Genomic DNA, 26,667 nt, shown 5'->3' with positions numbered 1-26,667 from the left:
CACCCTCTCCTGGAATGACAGTCTTCTCTCCCCACCCCCATATACTCCTTAGGGATGAAGGCCATTGGGAGATTGAAATAATAAGGAAATACACACACGCATGCATGCACGAGTGCCTGGACACAGCCCTGGCTATTCCATCCTAGACATGGTTCTGGTTGGAAGAGTCTAAGAGTCTATCTAGCCCAATCCCTTAACCTACACATTCTCATAGTTGTTCAAAAGATGTCAACCAGTCAAAGGTTTCTGATCCAATCTCTTTGTTTTATGTCTACTTTAAGTCATCTTATTTGAAGGTATGATTTATAATTGTCTTTTTAAAATAGACAAAATGTCATATAAAACCAAGAACCTAAAAGGAAAATATTTTAAATAGCACTAACCTTAGTTTTGATGCCCATTTAAGTTTGAAAAAGAGAAAACATGACCAACTTTAATCTCCAAATTTCAGTAATGAAGACAATGTATTCATCTGGGCTGTTGTTCTTAGCAGCTCATTACTGTGAATGGTATTTTGCTAATGTTCCACAGCTGTAGTTAAAGTTGTATCTGTATTTCTAGCATAAACACCTATTTCAAGGGCTTATTACTCAGTTGTACAAAATGTGTTTTGAAATGAATATTGCTACCACAATGCCTCCATTGAGAGGGAAATTTTCTCTTCCCCCCTCCCCAATAAAAAGCAACCACTTGATAATGCACATTTTAAATATGTCCTAAATGCATATTTGCATTGATAGAGAGTGACAGCTCTAAAGACTGAGAATGAACACCCACACACCACCAGGGAAGTATTGTACAAAAAGAAGCATATAATGTTAAGGAAATAAACATGGGGAAAATATGCTGAAATGATGTTAAGGTTTTGACACAAAGCCTTGAAAAGCAGGCTCGACAGCTCTGGATTCATCCTTTATGTGTAACATACAGTGGCTAGGTCAAAGAATACAAATATTTTGTAGTAAAATCTCACCCAACTGCAGGGAATGGGAGCAATGGGTAATGGGAGCTGGGGGGTAGCAGGGAAACAATGACCTGGGGATCAGAAGACCTAGGTTCTATTCCTGTTTCTGCTTTGTGACTTTAACAAGACACCTCCACTCTGGGTCCCATTGTTCTCCTCAGTAAAGTGAGTAATTTTGCAGATTTGCATAATCTCAAAGGTTTCTCAGCACTAAAATTTTCTGATTCTATCCAAGATGCATTTAAACCTTCTTGCTTGTGTCAGTCAGTGTCTCAGCACACTAATAATGACAGCAGTGTGAAGGGGAAAGCACTAAATTGGGTTTGAGTTCCAACTCTAGCTTGTGTGACTTTGGGCAAGTCATTTACCCTCTCCCTGGGCTTCATTCTATGTAAAATGAGGGGTCAGACAAGACAATCTCCAAGGTCCCTTACAGCTCTGAGGTAAAATGTTGGAGAGAATTTCGAAAACATTTTCTTTAGCCAATCTAATCTGAAAACACCTCCATTTTGAAGCTTTCTTCTTGCTCTGTGCCCCAACCTCCAAGTCCCCTCTCTCCCTTGGAGATTTTTATACATATATATTGGCTGATTGAGAAATAGCATGAATCAGTAGAGAGACTGAAGGAGGAACAACTTGGCTTCCTATCCTGCCTTTGAAACACACTGGCTGTGTGGCCCTGGACCAGTGCCCTCACTTCTCTGGACTGTTACACTTTAAAACTATAAATTTCAGAGTAGGTACTTAGCTACATTGGTAGGAAGAATTTACTCATGGGGAATCCCCTATTCAATGAAATAACAGGTCTCATTAAAAACAACAGCAACAATGGCTAACTATTTTAAAGAATCCACAAAAACTGGTAAGGTGTTCTTTTGTTTCTTCCTTTTTAAATAAGAGGCAATTTTGCCTGCATACAACCTTTCTCCCCACCACTCCCAACTCTACCCCACCCTCAAAAACCTATATTTTTTAACTCTACAACTCTCTAAAACATTGTGAGTCCTATGATCCCTCTGGTTTATGTTCCAAGAAGAACCAGACAGGCTTGTCCAGAGCATATTTACATAGAGTTTATGAAGAATCACTGCTCATGCCATTCCACGGTGGGGTACAACAGAAGCCCCTCTGCTGACAGGTGTGATAAGCTAGTGACTTCATTCAGCTGCTTTGCTTGCTTAGCAGCCAACCCAACTATAAGATCTGATCTTCCCCTCCCAGATTGATTCTTTTTTGGGGGGGAAGGGGCAAGGCAATGAGAGTTAAGTGACTTGCCCAAGGTCACACAGCTAGTTAAGTGTCAAGTATCTGAGGCTGGATTTGAATTTAGGTCTTCCTGAATCCAGCACTGGTGCTTTATCCACTGTTCTACCTAGCTGCCCCCTTGATTCTTTTGTAAAGTCAAACTAGACCACCTTTTGCCTCAATTCTTACCTAGCCTTTAATCACTGAATGGGTGTTGCCTCAGACAAACTGAGGCCTGGGAAAGACATTATCTTAAAAGGTCAGGGTCTCCCACTGTATCTGGGGCCATCACAAGTTGTCCTCATCTATATCTTGCCACTGAGCTCCAGAGACTCTGAGGTAGAGTGAGGCTGATGACTTTGCACAGTCCTGCTTCACTTAAATCCAATTCACTTGCAAATCAAGATGTGACCTCCCCAATTGCATTGGTCCTCTTTAAGAATGATGCACAACAACACTATAGAATCTACCAAAGATCTAGATGAGAACTTGGTCCAACCCCCTTATTAGGCCCCACAGAGTGGCTAACCCAAGGACCACATACATAGAAAGCATCAGAAGTCAGAGTTGAACCCAGCTCCTCCAATTCCAGAGTGAGCACTCCTACCACTGTACAATCTTGTCTCCCCAGAGTTTCCTTATGCTATTTTTGAAACAAAATTAAAAGGTTATTTTATTGGATGATCATAGCAGCCACTCTACCAGCCCAATTTTTGCCTCTGGTCAAGGTCATGTAGAACATGCAGGAAAGGGAATTTTTCTCTTCAAATCAAGTGAGGCTGAACCTTACCCCCTCCCCAATTCCCTTCTTTCTCCCAATGAGAACAAGAGAATCAGGTTGATTTGAAAAATAATAACAAGTCAAGTCATTTAGCAACCTCAAAAATGTCTCTTTAAAAGGCAGGTCAATGTATATTGAAAAGATAGTCCATTATTCATGTATCATAAAGCTCTAGAATTAGATAATAGAATGATGATATAAAATACTTTTAATGCCACTGTAATTCCAGAGGTATAGAGTTAGCCAAATGCCTGTCCCAAGACTCACAATTGAAATTGAAAATGTGTAGTGACTAGGTTCTTGATGAGAGTGGCTAGGGACAATAACAAACCCTCTTTGAAAAGACAGAAACATCTTCTAAGTAAGACATGTTGAGATCATGAATATGTGTCCCCAAAGGAATTAAGGAAAGGTCCACATACACAGTGACTTTTCTTTTGCCTTTGTTACCCCAAAATAATCCCATCTCTAAAATGAAAATGGAGAGTGGAGTCATTTTGTATCAGGTCTCCCATCTCTAAAAATATCATTTTCCCAGAAAGAGACAGACAGACAGATGCAGAGAGAGAGACAGAGAGACAGAGACACAGATGGAGACAGTTAAAAAAGTACACTTCCTTCCCCTCATGGCAGAAGAGAGGGACGATGGCTTTGGAACATTTCAGTTATTGTCAGGAATGATTAATGTCTGTGTGTGTGTGTGTGTGTGTGTGTGTGTGTGTGTGTGTATGTGTGTATGTGTATGAGAGACAGAGACAGACAGAGAGACAGAGACAGAGACAGACAGAGACAGAGTAACAGAGAAAGTATGTTAAGTTTTGCTCATTTTTTTTCTCTTCCTTTTTTAAATGTATGTTACAATGTGTTTGCTACAGAATAGAAGATGGTAGCATTGGGTAATGGATACAGCTCTGAATTTGGAGTTTGAAAAACCTGGGTTTGAGGGGCAGCTAGGTGGCGCAGTGGATAGAGCACCAGCCCTGGAGTCAGGAGTACCTAAGTTCAAATCCAGCCTCAGACACTTAACACTAGCTGTGTGAGCCTGGGCAAGTCACTTAACCCCAATTGCCTCACTTAAAAAAAAAAAAAGGAAAAAAGAAAAACCTGGGTTTGAAACCTGCCTTGCTGGGTGACCCTGGGCAAGTCATTTAACTTTCCAAGCCTTAATTTCTTCCTCTATAAAAGCAAGGGGTTAGAAACAATGACTTTAGAGGTCCCTTCTAATTTAAAATCTTTGATTCTATATTTGGAAATGCAGGCGTTAAAATTAGCCTCAGGCTCTCCAAGCAGAGCTTCCCCTCCCCCTCTGCTTCAGCTTCAGGGGCCACTGAGCGGGGCTAAACTGTGCGGATGAAAAACCCCAAGCCCCGGACAAGGCATGGTTCAGCCCGCAGTTTGGCCCAGCAGCACAGGGCTCAGCCGGCCCTGGGGGCGGCCAGCCCTGGGTTTCACCTGAGAGAGAAAGTTAATAAAAAGGGACACCAGAGACGCTGAGGGGGCAGACAGACAAAGAACAGTATGGAGAAAGGTTTTTTTGGTTTTTGTTTTTTTCCAGTGAGTTAGAAGGGAGGCTGCTACAAGGACGCTAAGGAGACTGAGGCTACGTAAAGGGAGGACAGAGGAGGATGCCGATACCGGAGGACTAAGAGAAAGGAGGAAGGTCAGTGAGAGAAGAAGCGCTTTGGGGGTCATCGTGACAGTACAGAAAGGGAGTTCGCAAGAAAACAGAGTAAGGGGCTTTTCAGTTAGAAGGTAGAGGGAAGTTAAAGAGTGAAAGGGAGAAGACTGAGAAAGTTGGAGTGAACTGAAGGCGAACAGGTCCAAGTGAGGCGTGGCTGAAGGCCACAGTGGCAATGGCCAGCATACCCAGAGGCGAGAGGTGGCAGAAAATTTAACAAACTAACAAGTCGTATTGTAATTTTATTATTATTGTTTCTACATTTAACTCTAAGTTTATTCACCTAAATGAACCCCATATTTGCTTTAATTAAAAGAAGCATTTTAGTCCTTTTTTTCTTATCAGTCTGAGAGGCAGTGAGGGGAAAAAATGGCCCATATCATATAAATAGCAGTCAGATAGCCAGCCAGTCAAACATCCACAGATTAGGCCCCCAGTCAGATTAGGCCCCCAAGTTAGTTAAAATATTCTCATAGAAATGAGGATTATATAAAAATCAAAAGACAGTACGACTTTTTTTTTTTAAGTTCACTATCTAGGGGCAGTTAGGTGGCTTAGTGGATAGAGCACTGGCCCTGGGGTCAGGAGAACCTGAGTTCAAATTTGACCTCAGACAGTTGACACTTACTAGCTGTGTGACCCTGTGCAAGTCACTTAACCCCAATTGCCTCACAAAGATAGATAGATACATAGGTAGACAGATGATAGATAGATAGATAGATAGATAGATAGATAGATAGATAGATAGATAGATAGATAGATAGAAGTTCACTATTTTTGATAACAGAGATATAGTGATGATTGAGAGAAAGAGAATATGGAAGCCATTGAATATCATGTCAACATTAATAGCCTATATATGATTCCTTAACTGAACATAAATTATAAACATGAGTTCATACTCTCCATATTTCAAACCACATAAAACTCAGGAGAATTACTAAGTTATAATGCTTACCCAGTCCTTCATGAATGCCAGACTTGCCCCTGGAACGTTTTCTCTTTCCTCGATGTTCCAAACACGGGAGACCCCCTATCTTTTCAAAACACAGTTTCTTGTTGATGAAGAGGAAGAGAATTGCCAGTAGAACAATAAAAACACCAACAGCAGATAAGAAACCGATGGCTTCTGGAGTAACTAGCAAGAGAGCAGAAAGAACATATACATATATATATATCATTGAAACATAATAGAAATTCAATCTTTTTCTCTAAAGAGTGACCAGGAGTGTATGGGAGTAGTGGTCTCCAAAATTTCTTGATTGAACATATTTATAAGCAAATTGTCTTTTAATTGTACATTGGTTCTGGTGGTAGAATAATTGTTGACATTTGATGGACTAAAAGGTGTAAAATTCAGGAAATGAAAACTATGAGTTTTCACAGAATCTAGAATAAGATGTGTTTTTAAATATTTATTTTATTTTTAATTTATTTACTAAATGAGCATTTCCATAACATGGTAGATTTTTTTTAAAAGATGATTGTATGAGAAACTATAAATCTACTATACACAACTTGCTATTCCTTTTAAATATATAAAGTTGTCATGTACATTTTTGCTTATTTGGCCCTACTGCTGTGATCTCTCCCAGGATTGTCCTTTACAAACAAGGTAGAAACCAATTATTCCTTGGTATTCCTTGAAATTTCAAAAACTAGGGCAGCTAGGTGGCTCAGTGGATAAAGCACCGGCCCTGGATTCAGGAGGACCTGAGTTCAAATCCAGCCTCAGACACTTGACACTTACTAGCTGTGTGACCCTGGGCAAGTCACTTAACCCTCATTGCCCCACCAAAAAAGGAAAAGAAAAGAAAAAGAAATTTCAATAAATATTGTGCCAGTCCAAAAGATATAAAGACAAAAGCAGGGTGGGGGGCAGCTAGGTGATGCAATGGATAAAGCACCAGCCCTGGATACAGGAAAACCTGAGTTCAAATCTGACCTCAGATACTTTACACTTAATAGCTGTGTGACCTGGGCAAGTCACTTAACCCTCATTTCCCCAGAAAAAAAAAAAAAGAAGAGTGAAAAGGAAACTCAGAGATTGTCTTGTTTGGAGCCCCTAGGTGGCACAGTGAATAGAGCACTGGCCCTGGATTCAGGAGGATCTGAGTTCAAATCCAGTCTCAGACACTTGACACTTACTAGCTGTGTGACCCTGGGCAAGTCACTTAACTCTCATTGCCCTGCCCTGCCCTGAAAAAAAAAGACAAAAGCAAAACAGTGCCTCCCTTCAAGGGGCTTATATTCTCCTTGGTGGAGGGGAGGAGGGGGAACATGTACACAGATAAGTAAATAAAAAATAAGCACAAAATGGAGAGATGGCTCATACTTGAGGTGGAAAACTAACAAATGCAGGAATCTGGGAGAAAAAAAAACCTTTTTCTTTTCTTTTCTTTTTCTTTTTTTTTTTTTACAGAGATGACACAATCAGAAAGGAAGGACCTGTTTTTCAGTTGCAAGTTTTTTTCAAGAATAAGGAAGAGAATTTCTGAGTATAATGAAGTAGAGAGTAATACATCTTTCTGCCTGCCAATCACCCTATTGTTTTTAAAAATCATATTCTTTGAGTTTTAGCTGTAGACTATAAATCCATCCAACTTTAGCTATAGTAGCTATTAAAACCAAGTACTGAAATAAACTGAATTTAGAACCAACCCTTCAAAAATCACTGTAACACAAAGTGTTTAATCAAAATTTTCAAAAGGAATGAAGCAAGTCAACTGAATCAGGACAATATATGCCATGCCTACAAGGTAAATGTAAAGAATAACAAAACTATTTTATTTAAAGTTATAATTAAAAACTATTAAATTTATTTCAGAACAATTATATTTATAATCCAATTCAAATCAAAGTTTTTATTAGGAAACTATGAGTAAATAAATATATGTACCGCTACAGCACTTTTATGTCTACCAATGAGCTATAAAGGCCAACTTTTATATGGGAAATTTAACTAATTAAGAATTTTTTTTAAAAAAAGATGCCTGGGGGCAGCTAGGTGGCACAGTGGATGGAGCACTGACCCTGGAATCAGGAGGACCTGAGTTCAAATCTGGCCTCAGACACCTAACACTTACTAGCTGTGTGACCCTAGGCAAGTCACTTAACCCCAATTGCCTCAAAAAAAAAAAAAGATGCCTGATCTGAACTGAAGTTTTTTTACAAAGGTGTCATATGAATTTAATGCTCTTCTCCAAATTTCATCACAACTTTAAAAAAAACTAAAATTTTGGCAAGTCTGATCTCAACATGAAAATTATTCATGATCACAAGATAATTCCCCAATCTTGTGCCTTCTATCTAAGAAAATGGAATTTTATTTTTAACTACTAATAGTTTAGGATTTTGAAAGATAAAATATCATTATCATCACCATTGAAAGCAGTCTATTAATATGTCTTCATTTTGTACAGAAGTAGGTGCCATACATGGAGACCTTTAAAGCTCAATTGGAACCCACCCTTACCTCATTTTTTGTTTTGTTTTGGTTTTTTTTCAATTCCTTCTCTTATCCCACTTCCAAATTTTGGTAGAAGATAGGTTTACAATCTACTTGGGGCAGTAAAGCTGCAGGTATATAAATGCTCATCCAATGAATATAGAAATGTAAACATTTACATTGAAGTCCACAAAAATGAATTAGTACATATGAGAGGATGAGAGAAAGAAGGCACCATCAAAATTGCATGTTTTGGTTTTTTTACTCATGATGAGAAGATGCAGGAGATTTACAATCTGCATGAGGAGGCGTATCCACGTCAAAGTACCATACTACCAATATATCCTGAATTAGCTCAGAATGTTGGCCAAGGCACCCACCAATGCAATTTTTGCAGAGAAGTTCACTTACTTCAAATAAGGCAGATTCAACTACCAAGAAAGAGATCATGGAGGACACTCTTATACTGATGGGCACACTTTGATTTATAGACAGTAACCTTTTATATTTTATAAATCATTCATCAATAAAAGTAGCATTACATAATAAAGTGCTAGATCTGTTGTTAGGAATATCTAGGTTCAGAGGTAGAGTCAAAATGGCAGAGGAAAGGCAGTGATTCTCCTGAGCTCTCCCCAAAACCCCTCCAAATACCTCTAAATAATGCCATCAAGCAATACCTGGAGTATCAGAACCCACAAAAGGAGAGGGTGAAATAATTTTCCAGCCAAAGACAATTTAGAAGGTAGGCAGGAGAGGCCTGTCATACCTGGGTGAAAGTGGAGCACAATCCAGTGCAGTCTGCACCAATGCAAACTGGGCCCCCAGCAAACCAGGAGCTGGCCTTGAGAACCGTTGAAACAGCAGCAGCAGCAGCAACTGTTTCCAGAGCTCTCAGCCCACAGACAGTAAGCAGGTTGAACAACTAGTCAGAAGATTATAGGTGTCTCTTTGCTGGAACTGAGGGGAGGACTCTATTGCTTTGCCTTACTCGGTTGCAGTCCTGAGGGGAGTCCCAGGGCACCATAGAACAGGGACCCTCCTCAGAATGCTAGGGCAGAAAATCAGGCTTGTGGTCACTCACAGACCAGAACACAGGCCTGTAGAGTAGTAAACATACCTCTCCTTAGATACCACCTTGGAAAAACTGAAAACTTACGGGTCCCCAGGAATATCTCTGAAAGCAGCTGTACAAAACCCCTGAAGCTTGGAACAGTGCACCCAGCACCCTAGAAGTTGAGCCCTACTTTAACACAGAGTTAAAAGTCAAGAAGTAGGCTGGGGAAATGACCAAACAACAGAAAAAATTCTGACCATAGACACTGTGATGACAAGGAAGATCAAAACACACCTTCAGAAGATAACAAAGTAAAAGCTCCCCCTCCCAAAGCCTCCAAGAAAAATATGAATTGGTCTCAGGCCATGGAAGGGCTCAAAAAGGACTTTGAAATAAAGTAAGAGAGGAAGAGGAAAAAATGGAAGAGAAATGAGAGTGACACAAGAAAAACATGAAAAAAGAGTCAACAGCTTGGTAAAAAAGACACACACACACACACACACACACACACACACACACACACATACAAATACTGAAAAAAATAACACCAAATGGTAAAAGAGGTACAAAAAGACTATGAGGAGAAGAATGCCTTGAAAAGCAGAATTGGTTAAATGGAAAAAGAGGCACAAAAATTCACTGGGGAAAAAAACTCCTTAAAAAGTAGAATTGGCCAAATGGAAAAGGAGGTACAAAAGCTCACTGAAGAAAAGGATTCCTTAAAAATTTAAATTAAAAATTAGAATTGACCAAATGGAAGCTAATGACTTTATGAGAAATCAAGAAACAAAACCAAACCAAAAGAATGAAAAAATAGAAGAAAATGTGAACTATCTCACAGGAAAAAAAAACTGGCCTGGAAAAGAGATGCAGGAGAGATCATTTAAAAATGATTGGACTGGGGGCAGCTAGGTGGTACAGTGGATAAAATACCAGCCCTGGATTCAGGAGGACCCGAGTTCAAATTCGGCCTCAGTGCTTTGCAAAATTTAAAGCATTATAGAAACATCAGTAGAAACTAAGTTCCTTGAGGGCAGGAAGAGTTTCACTTTGGTTTTTATATCCCCAGTGCCTAACTGCTAAGCAAATGCAAGCTAATATGAATGGCTCAGAAGGAGGTGACAATTTCCTACCCATAAATTTTTGCCCATAAATTGCATATAATCTCTGTGGTCCACACAACAATATGCTTAAATATGCTTTTAATCTTTGTAATACATCACTTTATTTAGACTTCTGCTTACTTGGTCTAAACAAGAAGTCATTTAGCTTTGACCACCCCAAGACAACATTTGCATACATGGTGGGGAGATCGTGGATGAGGGACTGAAAAAGCACACAAGGGCTTGAAGGATCACAAGTCAGGGGGTTCATTACTCACAGGCATACAGACATGCAGCTCGCCAGACTTATAAGTCTCACGGGCAGCAAACAGAGTAACAGAGACATGCTGCTAAGAGCCCAGATTTCTGGGTCTCTGCTTTCTTTCTTCTTCTTTTTTTTTTGCAGGGCTATAGGGGTTAAGTGACTTGCCCAGGGTCACACAGCTAGTAAGTGTCAAGTGTCTGAGGCCAGATTTGAATTCAGGTCTTCTTGAATCCAGGGCTGGTGCTTTATCCACTGCACCACCCAGCTGCCCCCTGGGTCTCTGTTTTCATATCTGCTTGTTATTGCTGGCCATATTCACAGGAACCAATTGGAAGGGAGACCTTAAGAGCAGTTGATCAGTGAGCAATCTGTACTGTGACCTCCCCTCACTGACCACAAGGGCATCATGATTAGGTAAATTTGCTAACCTTGCATGCATGGATTAGCTGAAGTTTGCTAAAGAGATTATGATCAGTAGAGTCTTGCATTCCTTGAGTAAGTGTAGCTGACTCAACCAGTATCTGGGTACATAGGAACTTTCTCATTCATAGACAGGTCAATCTGCTCAAACCTGAAGTCACTTCTATCAACTAGGGGCCTTTCAATTGCAGGCCAGTCCTCACACACATATAAACCAAAGCAAGCTATTCTTCCTTTGCAGTTCATTTGATGCAGTGTCTCTGTGCTTCTGGGACCAAATGGAATTTAAAACTGGCAGAAAAACTCTTAAAATCATTTTACATCCTATGCACAGAAGTGCTTCAGTGAGGGAAAAGCATTACATATATCATCTGCTATTGATGACAAGGGCACATATGTCAAGAAATTCAAGTACCATCTGCAAAGTAACTCCTCTAATTATTTCAGTAATTACTAAATTAGAAATCTGACGGCTGTGAAGTTCAGTCACACAGTTCGTGTTACAAAACTTCATAAAAGTGAGACTTTAGCTCTCTGACATGCCATCAGATAGCCCCGTCTGTTGATTTTTAAATAATGTCCTAGAGAGACTGAGAGATTACAGTAGAACAGAGGATGTTGAGTGTCATGTAACCACTAAATGTTTATTAGTCAGAATCAACAGTCACTGAGAAGTTCAGAAGGTTAACTGTCCACTTTCTGTCATCTGACTCTATAACAAGAATTTTATAACAATTATGGCTAAAAAGAAGATGGAAAGGAAATTTTAAAAGTGGGAAGTGGCAACAAAAATTATAAATTGGTATCTTGTTATTGTTGTTTTTGTTGTTGTTGCTGCTGCTGTTGTTGAATCATGTCTGACTCTTCATGACCCCATTTGGGGTTTTCTTGGCAAAGATACTGGAGTGGTTTTCCAGTTCCTTCTCCACCTCATTTTATAGATGAAGAAACCAAGGCAGTGTTAAGTGATTTGCCCAGGGTGACACAACTAGTAAGTGTCTGAGGCCCAATTTGAACTCAGGAAGTTGTATCTTCCTGACTTCACACCCAGAACTCTACCCACGGCACCCCTTCCTCCCCCCTCTACTGCACCCCCCATGGCAGCTGCCCTTGCTTCATTAAATCCCCACCAAAAAGAAGGGGTACTGGGGCAGCTAGGTGGCGCAGTGGATAGAGCACAGGCTCTGGAGTCAGGAGTACCTGAGTTCAAATCCGACCTCAGACACTTAACACTTACTAACTGTGTAACCCTGGGCAAGTCACTTAACCCCAATTGCCTCACCAAAAAAAAAAAAAAAAAAGAAGGGGTACTGGGAATGAGGGACTCCAAGACACCCCCCAAAGAGTGAAAATTACTTCACTAATATGAGTCAAAGAATATACTCACAATTCCTGCCAATTATACTACTTACATAATTACATAGAACCCTGAGAAACTCAGTTCTTAACTTCAAACTAAATGGTTTTATTTTTCTTCCTTCTTATCACAGTGCTTCAGAGAAGAGAGCTTGAGTGTCCTTAGCAAAGTATTAGTAGTAGAATTATCATATATTAAAAATAATGTACACAACGTCTTCCTCAAAAAAATCATTTGAGGAAAGTAGCACAAGTCCCATTTTACAAATAAAGAAACTAAGTTCTTAGAAATTAAATGATGCGATTGCATATATAAACTATATCAAATTGCTTACTGTCTTAGGGAGGGGGAGGAAAATGAGGGGGGAAATTTGGAACTCAATCTTTACATGTAATTGGAAAAAATAAAATACTATTTTCTTAAAAAAAATTAAATGGTATATTCAAGGCCATATAGCTAATAAGTAGAAAGGAATTAGTACTTTAATTCAATGGGATTTGTCCCCTCTACATAAGAAGTATCAAATGGGAATTCAGAACTAGATTAAAATATAATTAGAAGATATTTAACAAAATTAAAAATACAATAGAACATAGATCATATTAATATGTGGTTTTCTAAGTCAATGCAAAGCCTACAGGGATACTCATATTCATTTAGTGGCTGCTTTTTGTTTGAATTTAACACCACTGCTGTATATCACACCACTTCTCAGACACACCATTCAAGGGTAATAAGGTGCAGCAACCATGATGTGATTTATTATAAATGAATATTTACAAATATTTTAAATTCTGCCTTCATAACTGATTGTTATTGCTGGCTATATTCACAGGAACCAATTAGAAGTGAGACCTTAAGAGCAGTTGATCAGTGGGCAATCTGGACTGTGACCCCACTCCCCTTACTGACCACAGCATTTCTAGGGTTCTACATATGAGAAATTTGATTGTGAGAAGTTATTAAGAACTATCAAAGAAATTAATAACTTAATTTTTCTAATTGTATTCAACAAGCTTTTGTGAGACAATTGCTCATAGGATTAGAGAGTTAGAACTAGAAGGGACCTTAGAAGCCATTAAGTCTAAACCCTTTATTTTACAGGTGAGAAAACTGAAGCAGAGTCATAAAACAGAAAATGCCTGGTTCCGGGGTCATACAACTAGTAAATGTGTAGATCATGATGTGAATTCGGGTCTTTTTGACTTCTGGACTTCTAGTGTAGCACCTGGTCCATGCCAGGCAGGGAAACAGGAGCTGAAGATACTAACCCAAAAATAAGACTAGAACTGAATAGAAACATAATAAAATCCATATGAAAAAAGGGGTAGTGAAAGAGGGGGGGAAAGCTAAAGAAGATAGATTTGCACTTTTAGACCTTGAAATATTTAAAAGCATTTGTCAAATCTATCCAGTAATGAGTAAAACTTATAGATATGGATTAGTGGAAGAAAATTAAAAACCCAGAGGTCAAACCAACTAAACAAAGAATTCATGTTTGAAAAATTTGGAGAAAAATAAAAACTAGGAAAGAAAATTCAAGAACCATTAATATCTATGGTATAATTGAAAGGAAAATTCTTTGTTTGAGCTTTTTAACCTGATTAATGAGGCAAAACTCAAGATTAAGAGAATTATAAGGAGTTTAATATATCAAGGTAGCAACACATTTACAGGCTGATCACTGAAGATCAGAGATGACTTCAAGGTGGATCCAGCTTCAGATATAATAAAAAAGAAAAATATTGAATATTGGAGGGGATGTGGGGAAACTGGGACACTAATCTACTGTTGGTTGAGTTGTGAACTAATCCAGCCTTTCTGGAGAACAATTTGGAACTATGCCCAAAGGGCTATAAAACTGTGCATACCCTTTGATCCAGCAATACCACTGCTAGATTTATATGCCAAACAAATCCCCCAAAAGAGAAAAAGACCCATTTGTACAAAAATATTTATAGCAGCTCTTTTTGTGGTGTCTAAGAATTGGAAATCAAAGGAATGCCCATCAATCGGGGAATGGCTAAACACACTGTGGTATATGAGTGTGATTGAAAATTATTGTGCTATAAGAAATGGCAAGCAGGACAATTTCAGAAAGGCCTGGAAAGACTTCTATGAACTGATGTATAGTGAAGTGAGCAGAACCAAGAACACATTGTACACACTGATGGCAATATTGTTTGATGAAGAACTGTGAATGACAACTATTCTCAGCAATACAATGATCAAAGGGTGAAGCATACTGTCCACCTCCAAAGAAAGAACTGATGTTGATTGAACACAGACTGAAGCATGCTACTTTTCACTTTTTTTTTTCATTTTTATTTGCATTTTCTTATACAAAATTATTAAAACAGTAATGTTTTACATAATTGCACACATATAACCCATATCTGATTGCTTACCACCTCAGGGAGTGGGGAGGGGAAGGAGGGATAGAATTTGGAAATCAAAACTTTAAATAAAAATTTTTATTAACAAAAGAAAAATAATAAAAAGCAAAAAGGAAAACAAGGTGGGGTTGACTTTCATAATGAGAAAAAAAAAACAATTCAGACAAGTCAACATCAGTAAAAGAGGTTGGACCATTGCATCTCAGTTTCTCCCCAAGGTAGCAAGTGGGTGACAATCTGCAGGTAGGAGTATATGACAAAGAACAGGTAACGCAAAAATTACAGACTCCATGTCACCTTCTCCAAACAGAGCCTCCCCCAACACTGACTGACAAGCAGGGTTGGGAGCAATGAGTCACTGATTCAACATAACTTTCAATAATATGATGCTGAAATATTGAAACAAATTATTAGCTTGACCATTTTTTTTCTCAGCAATGCCTATTTGTTGCCCCAGAGGTAATACAAAGTCAACCATTTAAAATTAGAAAGGCTACTTGAAATTTAGGTGTGACAACACAATCCACAATCAAATTATGAACATACTAGCAACCAATCACTTCAAAGTGCTTTTAAGAAGAGGGGTTTGGGGGCGGCTAGGTGGCACAGTGGATAGAGCACCGGCCCTGGAGTCAGGAGTACCTGAGTTCAAACCTGGCCTCAGACACTTAACACTTACTAGCTGTGTGACCCTGGGCAAGTCACTTAACCCCAATTGCCTCACTAAAAAAAAAAAAGAATAGGGGTTTTTATGGCATCCTTTGGGTGCTATTTTTGAAGACTTGATATATATATATGTTTAAGAGTTGTTGATTGCTTATAAAAATGAGTAGGACGAATTATCTACAGCTATATTAAAATGTAATTTCTTTTTTTGTGGGGCAATGAGGGTTAAGTGACTTGTCCAGGGTCACACAGCTAATGTCAAGTATCTGAGGCTGGATTTGAACTCAGGTCCTCCTGAATCCAGGGCTAGTGCTTTAAAATGTAAATTTTCATGGAATATAGTAGGATATAGCAGAAACATCAATTTTAAGTCAGGAAAGATCTGGACTCAGACCCAGTTCTATACTTTAGTAGTGTGACCAGGGGCAAATCACTTAAATTTTCTGAACCGCTCTTTCCTCATCTGTAAAAGGGGATAACAGTATATGTAGCATAAGGTTTTTATAAGGATCCAATGAGTTAATGCACATAAAATCTTTGCAGATCTTAAAATGTCACAGGGATATTTGCTATACCCACAATGTCTCACAATGTACATCATTGTGCATTAATATGATTAACACAGCCATAGAGATGCAACTACAGGCCAGGAGTGCTAAGGAACTAGTGCTTAGCAGAGTAGGTATGCAAGTACTTTTGAAATGATGATGATAGGAAAATATTCATATGCCCAAGGCAAGGGTGCTAAGGCTTTTCCTCTTTTTACATGCTTATAAAAGTAAGTCCTGGCTGAACATTTAAGTTCCTTCCTATCATATCAACCAGTTCAATGAACCTTCCTCATTTTAGATACTAAAAAAAAAAGTCAGGAACACCAATTGGCAATAAGTTAATCTTGCTGGTTAGTAAAAGTGAATTGAACATTTTCAGAATGTTGAGCTTTATGTTTTTGATGATATGAATATATCTTTTCACTTAACCCAGCACCATTGAATTGAATTGAATTGAATTATGGTGGCTTATGGAATTTATGGGATAGAGTCCAAAAAGAAAAGTAAATAAATTAGAAGGATAATAACTCCCCTTTATTTGAATATTGCTATGTTATAATGGGAACATATATTGAAATTAGGAACATACACACAAGCTAAAACATGCTACATTTCATGACTGGATAGAATGAATGACTTATGTCACCCCCAAATTTTATAATGATCACCGAATTCATTTGGCAATTGAAATTTCAAGTTAAAAGAGAACATTTTTTAAAAACGAAAGACTTGGAGAGTGAAAAGTCAGTTTTCTTCTCACAGATAAAAGCTCAGATAGGCAAGATTTACATGAAAAACATATTTTTTCCAGTCTAGATAACTAAGCATCCCTGCATTCAATGAGTGTTTAAATTAAAATATTATTTTCTTTTACTTCCAAGATCTTTATTTATCAGTTCCATAAACAACACCTACACCCTGAGAATGAACACTTCAACAAAAATTGTTACAGAAGCAGCTGGTGGCTCAGTGGATAGAGTGGCAAGGCTGGGGTTAGGAAAACAATTCAGATCTGGCCCCAAGATACTTACTAGCTGTGTGACCCTGGACAAATCACTTTTGTTTGCCTTAGTTTCCTCAACTGTAAAATTGGGATAATAATAGCACCTACCTTTCAGGTTTGTTGTGGAAATCATATGAGATAATATTTGGCAGGGAAGGGTTTAGCACAGTTCCTGGCATGGTATATAAATGCTATATAATACTTAGCCCTTCCTTTTTCATTTATCTGATACACCAATACTACCTAAACAATTTTCCTGAAATAAAGAGGGAAATACTTTTTTTTTCAAAACATAAAAATAAGGGGGAAGGGCAGCTAGGTGGCGCAGTGGATAAATCACCGGCCCTGAATTCAGGAGTTCCTGAGTTCAAATCCGGCCTCAGACATTTGGCACTTACTAGCTGTGTGACCCTGGGCAAGTCACTTAACCCCATTGCCCCGTAAAAAAAATTAAATTAAATTAAAATTACAATAAATAAGGGGGAAATTTTTGAGTATTATAAAAAGCCTTCCTTAAATTTTTTTTCAAAGTTAGCCTAAGAAGTTTCATTCTCCAGGGTTTTTTCAAAGTATAGTTGAGGTGCCTGGAAATAGGAACTTATAATTCAAGGTCTTCCTAATTTCCAAGTTCCCTGTCACCATGATAACTGCCACATATAATCATTTCTTATGTTTCTAAAAGGGTATAGCCCGTGGAGAAATGAATTATTAACTGTACCTGGGGTATGGTTTGTTGTGAATTTCAGAAGTGAATTGACATTTTGGCTGAGAATAAGTACATAGGGACCAGGCAGAGAGACAAACTCCCTAACACCATCATCCTTTTTTTTGAAACTCAGACAGCCTATGATCATTCTGGTTGACTGAGCAAAATTATCCTTTTACCTAAATGAAATCAGCACCTTTTGCATGCCCTCATCACTTAGTCAAAGTGTTTCTGAATGGTGAGCTTCTTTAGGGTTAATTTCTAAATAGAAACTTGCTCCAAGCATGTTTTTTTAATAAATTTGTAATTGAATCCCAGACTTCTGTAATAGGAGTGTTTACTGGTACTTTTTAATTACAAAAAAAAAAAAAAACCCTTCACATAAATTGTCTGTTTTACTGTCTGTGCTAATTACATTTCATTATATATTTGGAGTAAGCTATTATTTTCCTGCTGGTTCCCATGGCATTCTTCATTATCGGCTGCTAATTGTCTAGCGTTCACACAGGATTGTGAACCAAGTAGGCTGCTGCGTGGGCATAAGTTCTAGGCAAAGCAGTATGGCTATGGACGTTTGCATTGTTATTATTGTGGTGTATTAGAAAGTTTCCACCTACTCATAGTGCCACATAATTTGTTGCACATCATTGATATCAACGGTATTGCTGTGCAGTGAAGCATGGGAGGCCATCTGTAATGTGCCTGCTACTTGACAATCAACATCATCCATCAAGGCAAGACTATGGTAGGGGCGAAATAATAATGATAATGATAGTCAAAAGCCTATGGCCTTTTGTGGCTATATGGTATATGGAAGAATGCTGGATTTGGAGTAAAAGATTCTGGGTCAAATCCTGACTTGGCCTCTTATTCTCTTTGTAAGCCTGAACAAGTCACTTTACTTTTCTGGGCCTCAGCAGCCTTAATTTATAAAATTAGAGAGATTGACTAGAAGATCTCTCATCTCCCTCTTCATCTCATAAAATCTGTGCTTAGCCAATTTTATGGAGAGGTCCTGAAATGAGGGAAAGGGATATTGTTGGGAAGTCACTGACATGTCAAAACAAAATTTACCCATTTTTTTTAAACACTCATAGAAAAAAAGCAATAAAGTCACATAAATTGACCTTGAAATGCAATAGTGAAAAGGAAAGTCTCTCCTGAAAGTTTACTTTATCTTTAAGTTCTTGAAGCAAAGAAGTCCCTGACTAGAGTTGTTCATTCCCCAAATACTGTCTCCACTTAAACTATGAAAGCCAAGGGCAGTGTAGAGAGTTACTATTTTTTTTTTGAAAAGTCAAAAGTGTCAGGAAGCCTTTAAAGTGAATTTGGAGTTATTGTCTTGATGAAATTACTCCCCCACTGGTTTTTAGAACTCTGGGGCTAGTGCTAATTATATTTTCATCTTATCTACCTAACTTTAGTAAGTATTTTGTGAGTGATCAAGGAAACCAAAACAGGCAATATTTCCCACATTTATGAGGAGACTGAGTTGTGAAAGTGACTTACTTTTGAAAACAAACAGGGACTGTGAGAAGCAGGTACCTGAGACTCAGAGAACCAGAACTATCAGGTACCAAACAGATGGTTCTTTTATTTGTGTGTCCAGCATGGGTGCCAGAATAGCTTTTGAAATAAAATGTTATGTTTTCACAGAATTGCTTCTCCTTCCAGATGTTCTCAGAAGTAACTCTGACCCACTTGAAAGCAAGACATGTGTCATGGGGTGCAGAGCACCCCAGAAGTTCTCTGGGGCACATCAAGGAATCTTCTCCTTGAGAAACTAAACCAGAGGACAGATACGCCTAGAGACATAAGCGGAACCAGGTTGGACTGAGCTAGCTTCTGAATCTCTACCCTTCATTCTGATCTCCCTTACCCCTGGGGAGATAAATTTGGGTGTGGCTGAGGCCTTTGTGTCCTGAAGAGAGATCCATAGCCACCCCTCACCCAATTCCTCTAGTCACCACCAGTGGGGGGTGGTCCTCCCTCACTAAAGGAATTTTCCACAGGCAGATGGTCCACCCCCATCAGCCCCCTATAAAAGTACCTGCCAGTCTCCTGCTCGAGGAGATTGGTACCTCTGAGCCACGTGCTTTGTGCCTGTCTCCCCATGAGAAGTCCAAGGATTTCTTTCATGGTTTCCCTTCCCTCCCCCCTTCCCTTCCCTTGCCCCTAAATAAACTACCATCTTATTTTAATTGCTTTTGTGTGCAAGAGGGTATACCCTCTTCAATTTAAAGAATTATAATTCTTTAAAGAGGAATTCCTAAGAACCCCAACCCCTAACCCATTTTCCCCCATAACACATGGAATACCACTACCTCTGAAAAACTAAAAATAAGTGATCATATAGAGGCAATCACTAATATTATGATCACTAACATTTATGGAGCACTTACTATGTGCCGAGCACACAGTATCTCATTTGAGCTTCACAATAAGCCTGGGAGGTAGGTGCCATTATTATCCTCATTTTACAATTGAAAAAACTGAGACAGACAGAAGCAAAGTGACTTGCCCAAGGTCACACAACTAGTTGGTGTCTGAAGCTGGATTTGAACTCAGGTTTTGATATGGATAGGTAGAGGGGGTTTCCACACCTTTGAATGAGAGTTCATATTCATCTAAGTCTTAAAATCTATTGTAGAGACACTGCTTGGCTAAGCCCAGTGGGGCTGGAGTCCAGTGGCATTCCTTGTTCTATACTCAGCCAATGAAGTTTGTGCTGGGTTCAGTACTGGGAAAGTTTGACTTCTAAATAGGGGAATTAGGTTCTCTATTCTTACAGTCATTGATTTATTTGCTGAGTCCCTTCCTATCCTGCCATCCTAGAAATGATGCTAATTACAGTAGGTTTAGGAGTTCTTCAAAGTGAGAAGAGAGTGCTCAAGGTACAATACAAATGAGATAAGGGACAAGTAGTTTACCCCTATACAGAAAAAAATACTAAACATAGAAGAATTCTGTACATATAAATAAAATTAACAGGACTTAGTAATTTAACTTAACATTACAATTACAATCAGTCAGGAGGCTAATATTCAAGTCTCATGAGAACCTAAAAACAATTTGAAAGGCTGTTTATCAGCCATTTTCAATTTCATCTCAACTTAGCACCATCCTATTACTCCTGGAGATTGCTAGTGGTAACACAGCCATGCTTCAGCCAACTCTCTGGTGAGTGGTCATCCTAGGAAAATGCTTCCTCTGTTGTCCTCTACCCCTCACTAATGTCCCATGATGTCATCTGGAGAGCCACAGTCAAAAGATCACCAAATGTCTCTTCTTTTTTACAAATATAGCACCCCACCCTATGACTGCTCTCATGGGGCAGGCAGAAAACCAACTGACCACTCACAGTCCATCACATCCTATCAAAATACCAAGTCCTTTCAATAAGTAGCCCCAAAGCTCCCACAAGGTCAAATGGAAGTAAGAAGAGAATGCCAGCCCATTCTTATTGCCTACTAAGAAAAGCAAATCTGAGTAAATCTATAAAGTCCTCAAGGACCTTACATTCTACTTAGGGGAGATAATATGAGTCCAGATAAATATATTATGGACTTGGGACAAAGGAAAGATCAAAGAGGTCAAAGTATATTTGAGGAAGGAGAGAATACAAGAATATACTAGAATACCTAGAGGCATTAGGTTGAACCTAAAAGAAAGATAAAGGACTGGAAGAGAGAAATAAAGAGGAAATGCATTCCAGGTATTTCTTAGGAGAGGCAAATGCATATTATTAAATTATTCCTAAATAACAACGTAAGATAAATAATTTCTTTTTAAGGATTATGTGAACAACTAATCTCATCTAAATAACAACTAGTACTTCTGTTAGAATAGTAGCGTCTAGTGGCTTCAGTTAGAGTAGCAGTGTCTAGCTGCAGGGGTAAGGGGGTCTGGGGAAAGAAGCTTGAGGGTCCCTATCCAGCAACTGAACAAGAATAAAGTTTGTGTGAATATTGTTACAATTATTCATTTAAAAGAGAAATAGTCTAGCCTTGAAGAAATTTTGCTTTGTTTTCTCTCCCTTTAGAATTTCCCCTGGGCCTGATTCATTAGGAAAGGGAACAAGTTAGTTCTAGGACCTTTCTACTGAAAATGAGATTGTCCCTAGAGTACTTCTAATCCCTTAGCAACAAAGGACAAGGTTAGGAGAGGAGATATTCTGGTTGTCCTTTTCAGGCTATCTCATTGGGATTTCCCAGATCAAGAAGCTAGCAGTCCCAGGTAAAGAAGCAAATAGACCAGGAAACAATAGGAGAAAAGAAGTCAGGCCATGATCTTCTACAATACAGAAGCTACTGAAGACTGTTCATGATGGAACTGATGAGATGGAAAGAGAGTGCAAATCCTTTCCTTCTTCCCTTTCTTTTCAAGTCTAATGTGTGTTCCCTTGGGAACTGTTTCTCACCAGCAAGCAGAGAATTCTGAACATGACCAATACACACAGGCCTAATAAATGTTTGCCGAATGACTGAAGGAATGAATGAAACCCACAGAACTCTAGAGCTCAAAGAGGCCTCAGAGTTCACCTTTGCCATAACACAATGCTATGACCATGATAGGTACTTCGTATCATATGATAGGCACTTAGTATTGCCAACTTGAAGAGAATGATGGGATAATAGAGAGAAAAGAGCAATTGCCCTGCTATCAGTCCAAAGAAATAAGAGTCTCCAGAAACTCAACAAGGACAGGAAGAAGAATATTGAAAGAAATTTCCAGCAGACAATTCTGGGACTTTTTGCTTTCTAGTATACTTTTTTTTTATAATAAACATTTTTACTTATAGTTTTGAATCCCAAATTTTATCACTCCTTCCCTCCCTTCCATCCCCCATCCCTGAGGCTGTAAGTCATCAGATGTGGGTTATACATGTGCAATTATGTAAAACATGACCATATTAGTCACTTTGTATAAGAAAACTTGAATAAAAGAAAAAAATAAAAGAAAGTGAAAAAGAGCATGCTTCAGTCTGTGTTCAGTCAATATCAGTTCTTTCTTTGGAGGTACTTCATCATTAGTCCTTTGGGATTGCCTTGGATCATTGTATTGCTGAGAATAGTTGTTATTCACAGCTCTTCATCAAACAATATCTAACAGACAATTCTTTTTTTTTTTTTTTAGTGAGGCAATTGGGGTTAAGTGACTTGCCCAGGGTCACACAGCTAGTAAGTGTTAAGTGTCTGAGGCTGGATTTGAACTCAGGTATTCCTGACTCCAGGGCCAGTGCTCTATCCACTGCGCCACCTAGCTGCCCCCTAGACAATTCTTAAAGAAAAAAATAACTGAATACCAACTCATCCAGTCATAGTTCTTGGTTTGGTCAGTCTCAGACTCCCTCACTTAATCTTGCTGCAGTATGTAGCAGTGCTTCCTGGACATTATCAGTATCCATCACAGCTACTGCAGTTTTAGAAGCAGCTTTTAAACATTACGCTTTGGCAGTGGGTTATCTACCTCAAGGTAGGTTGAAGCTCCATCTCTTCCTGGTGTCTCTCCTCAGCTTCCCCACATTTCTTATGACTCACCCCTCTACTGGAGTAGTTTCTTGGAAAGCTAGGTTTCACAGTGGATAGAGCACTAGGCTTGGAATCGGGAACTTAGGAAGATCTGAGTTCAAATCCACCCTCAGACATTTACTAGTTATGTGATCCTGGGCAAGTCACTTAACCCTGTTTACCCCAGTTTCCTCATCTATAAAATGAAAGGGAGAAGGAAATGGCAAATCACTTCAGTGTCTTTGCCAAGAAAACTGCAAAATGGGGTCATGAAGAGTAGGACATGACTGAAAAACAACCCCTGTACTAGTCTGGAAGGCCTGTGTGTTTTCCTGGAAGTTCCTCTTTTTGTAAGGTGCCAACTATTCAAGTTGAGCTCTTGGTTTCAAATATGGTATTTTGGGCTACTTAGGCTTGGTTCTGGATTGGTGGAGAGAATGATTACTATCGGTATGCCTTCAGGAGGAGCAGAGTTGATATGAAAGTTTTGAAGAAAGGGGGATTCTTCATTCTTGTTCCAAATGAGACATTTTTGGCTCAAGAGACTTTCTGGAGAGACACCCATGAAAAGAGAAAAAATTTTGGGAAATTGTAGCTATGTAGAGTGTTCCTAATTTCCAGCTTGATCTTTTTTTTTTTAAACAAGTTGTTATTTATTTATTTTTACAAATTTTTTAAATTTTGAGTTCCATTTTACCTTCTTATAGTCCCTCCACTCATTGAAAAGGCAAGCTACATGATATCAATTATATATATGAATTTATGTAAAACATATTTCCATATTAGCCATACTGCCAAAAAAAAGCAAGATAAATAAAGTAAAAATTTTTACTCCATTTTGCATTGAGTGCAGCAGTTCTTTCTCCAAAGGTGGGTAATATTTTTCATCATGAGTCCTTTGGAATTGTCCTGGATCATTGTCTTAATCAGGGTAGCAAAGTCTTTCACAATTGATCATTATCATAATTTTGCTGTTACTATATACAATGTTCTCCTGGTTTTGTTCACTTCATTTTACATTGGTTCGTGTAAGTCTTCCCAGGTTTTTCTGAAACTACCTTGTTCACTATTCTTATAGCACAATAGAATTCCATCACATTATATATCACAACTTGTTCAGACAGTCCCCAATTGATGGGTTTCCCCCTCAATTTCCAGTTCTTTGCTACTACAGAAAGAGCTCTCATGAATACTTTTGTACTTACAGGTCTTTTTCCTTTTTTCTTTGATCTCTTTGGGATACAGACCTAGTAGTGGTATTTCTGGTTTAAAATGTATGCACAGTTTTATAGCCCTTTGGGCGCAGTTGAACATTGTTCCCCAGAATGGTTGGACCAACTCACAACTCTACTCACAGTACATTAGTATCCCAACTTTTCCCCATTCCCTCCAGCATTTGTCATTTTCCTTTTCTGTTGTATTAGTCAATCTGATAGATATGAGGTGGTATCTCAGAGTTGTTTTAATTTGCTTTTATCTAATTAACAGTTGTTTAGAACATTTATATATCTATAGATATATTCTTCAGAAAATTGCCTATTCATATCCTTTGACCATTTATCAATTGGTTAATGATTTATTTTTATAACTTTGGCACAATTCCCTATATATTTGAGAAATAAAGCCTTTATCAGAGAAACTAGCTATAAAATTTTCTCCCAGTTTCCTGCTTTCCTTCAGATTATGACTATATTAGTTTCTGTAAAAACCTTTTCATTTCATGTAACAAAAGTTATGCATTATATTTTCCATGAAACTATCTTTTGTTTGGCCATAATCTCTTCCATTATCAATACATCCTCAAAACAATATCTTTGGGGACACTCCACTAAATGACAAGGGGTTAAGCCAAAACATTTTTAAAAATCAATCTAAGAGAGGAAGGTGGAGTCCAAAAAAGTAAGGATGGTAAGAATAGAGAATAGGCTTAACTACAATCACTCCTTAAAGATCCTCTGAAGTTGTATCCAAAGTGATCACCTTCAGAGCCACTGGTTTCATCTAACCCTTAGTCGATGAAAACAGAGAATAAGGAGAAAGGGCTATAGGCAGAGAACATCACCTCTGAGTCTACAGAAAGGAAAGAATTGATGGTAAGAAGCACATTTAAAATAAGAACAACAAAGAAAAATCATCAGAATGATGGACAAAGGTCAATAAAATCTGACTCAAGAGGAGACATGGACAAGTATACTAAGAAAAGAGATATCTCAATGAACAATACTTTGAAACAAAATTAATTGAATCAATTTCAAGGCACTTTGAATAACAATGGAAAAATTCTGAAAAACCATTTAAAAAGTTTACAATAGCAAAGAATTAAACTGAAATATCAAAGAAATAAAGAAAAATTAGTGTGCTTAATGAAGAAATCAATAAACCTTTTAAAAATAAAAAGACTAGAAAATGTAGAACAAAAAGATTTATCCATAAACATGGAGCAGCTAGGTGCTACAGTGGATAGAGGGCTAGGCTTGGACTCAGGAACTCTCATCTTCCTAAGTTCAAATCTGACCTCATATACGTACTATCTGTGTGACCCTTGGTAAATCACTTGACCCTGTTTGCCTCAGTTTCTTCATCTGTAAAATGATCTGGAGAAGAAAATGACACACCACTCCAGTATCTCTGCCAAGATTATCCCAAATGGGATTACAAAGAGTGAGATGTGACTAAAAACAACTGAACAATAAATCCATAAAAATAGATCCTATGAAAAAAAGAACTTTGGAAATAGAATGGGAAAAAATGCAGAAGTGGAAGGGAAAATAATAAAATAATTTTTTTAAAAGATTGGAAAAATAGATGGGAATCCTAAAAAAAAAAAAAGAATATTGAACTTAAAGATAAGATGCAAAAAAAAAAAAAACAAAGAATTATAAGTCCATGAAAAACACTATGCAAAAGAAGGACTAAACATCATACTTCAAGAAACCATAGAGAAATATGGACCAGAGATATTGGAAGCAGACTACAAAACAAAGATTGAGAGAAGCCAATGAATACCAATACAAAGATATCCCATGTTTAACAGATCAAGAAACATCATAGCCAAGCCTTAAAACTTCAGTATTTTTTTTTTAATTGCAGGCAGCAAGGTAAAAAACTTTCACATTCCAGGAAGAACCAATCTGAATAGCATAGAATTATCATGAGCGTATAAGAAATAAAAGGAAAAATTGGAATATGCTATTCTTTGAAGAATAAGAAAAGATTAATTGGCACTCAAAAATAACATGTCCTGAGGCAGCTAGGTGGCACAGTGAATAAAGCACCAGCCACGGATACAGGAGTACCTGAGCTCAAATCCGGCCTCAGACACTTAACACTTACTATCTGTGTGACCCTGGGCAAGTCACTTAACCCTCTTTGCTGGGCCCCCTTCTGCCCCCCCAAAAAAAGCATTTACATTTAAGGGGCAGCTAGGTGGTATAGTGGATAGAGCACTGGCCATGGATTCAGGAGGACCTGAGTTCAAATCTAGCCTCAGATACTTGACACTTTTGGTTGTGTGACC

The 26,667-nt window shown here is 38.3% G+C and overlaps 1 protein-coding gene across 2 annotated transcripts in view; it reads right to left on the bottom strand.

Moving 5' to 3' along the window:
* Positions 1 to 26,667, bottom strand: part of SYT16 (synaptotagmin 16) — a 312,116-nt gene that overhangs the window by 163,278 nt on the left and 122,171 nt on the right. Inside the window, exon 2 of one of the 2 annotated variants that reach the window (XM_043985518.1) lies at positions 5,627 to 5,806. In XM_043985518.1, the coding sequence (XP_043841453.1) occupies positions 5,627 to 5,806 (180 nt within the window). Of the gene's footprint in view, positions 1 to 5,626; positions 5,807 to 26,667 lie in introns of those variants that run through there. The other variant, XM_043985517.1, reaches the window with a different exon arrangement.

Source organism: Dromiciops gliroides, chromosome 2 (assembly GCF_019393635.1).
Source record: "Dromiciops gliroides isolate mDroGli1 chromosome 2, mDroGli1.pri, whole genome shotgun sequence".
NCBI lineage: Eukaryota > Metazoa > Chordata > Mammalia > Microbiotheria > Microbiotheriidae > Dromiciops > Dromiciops gliroides.
This window is presented reverse-complemented; position numbering and strand designations above follow the sequence as displayed.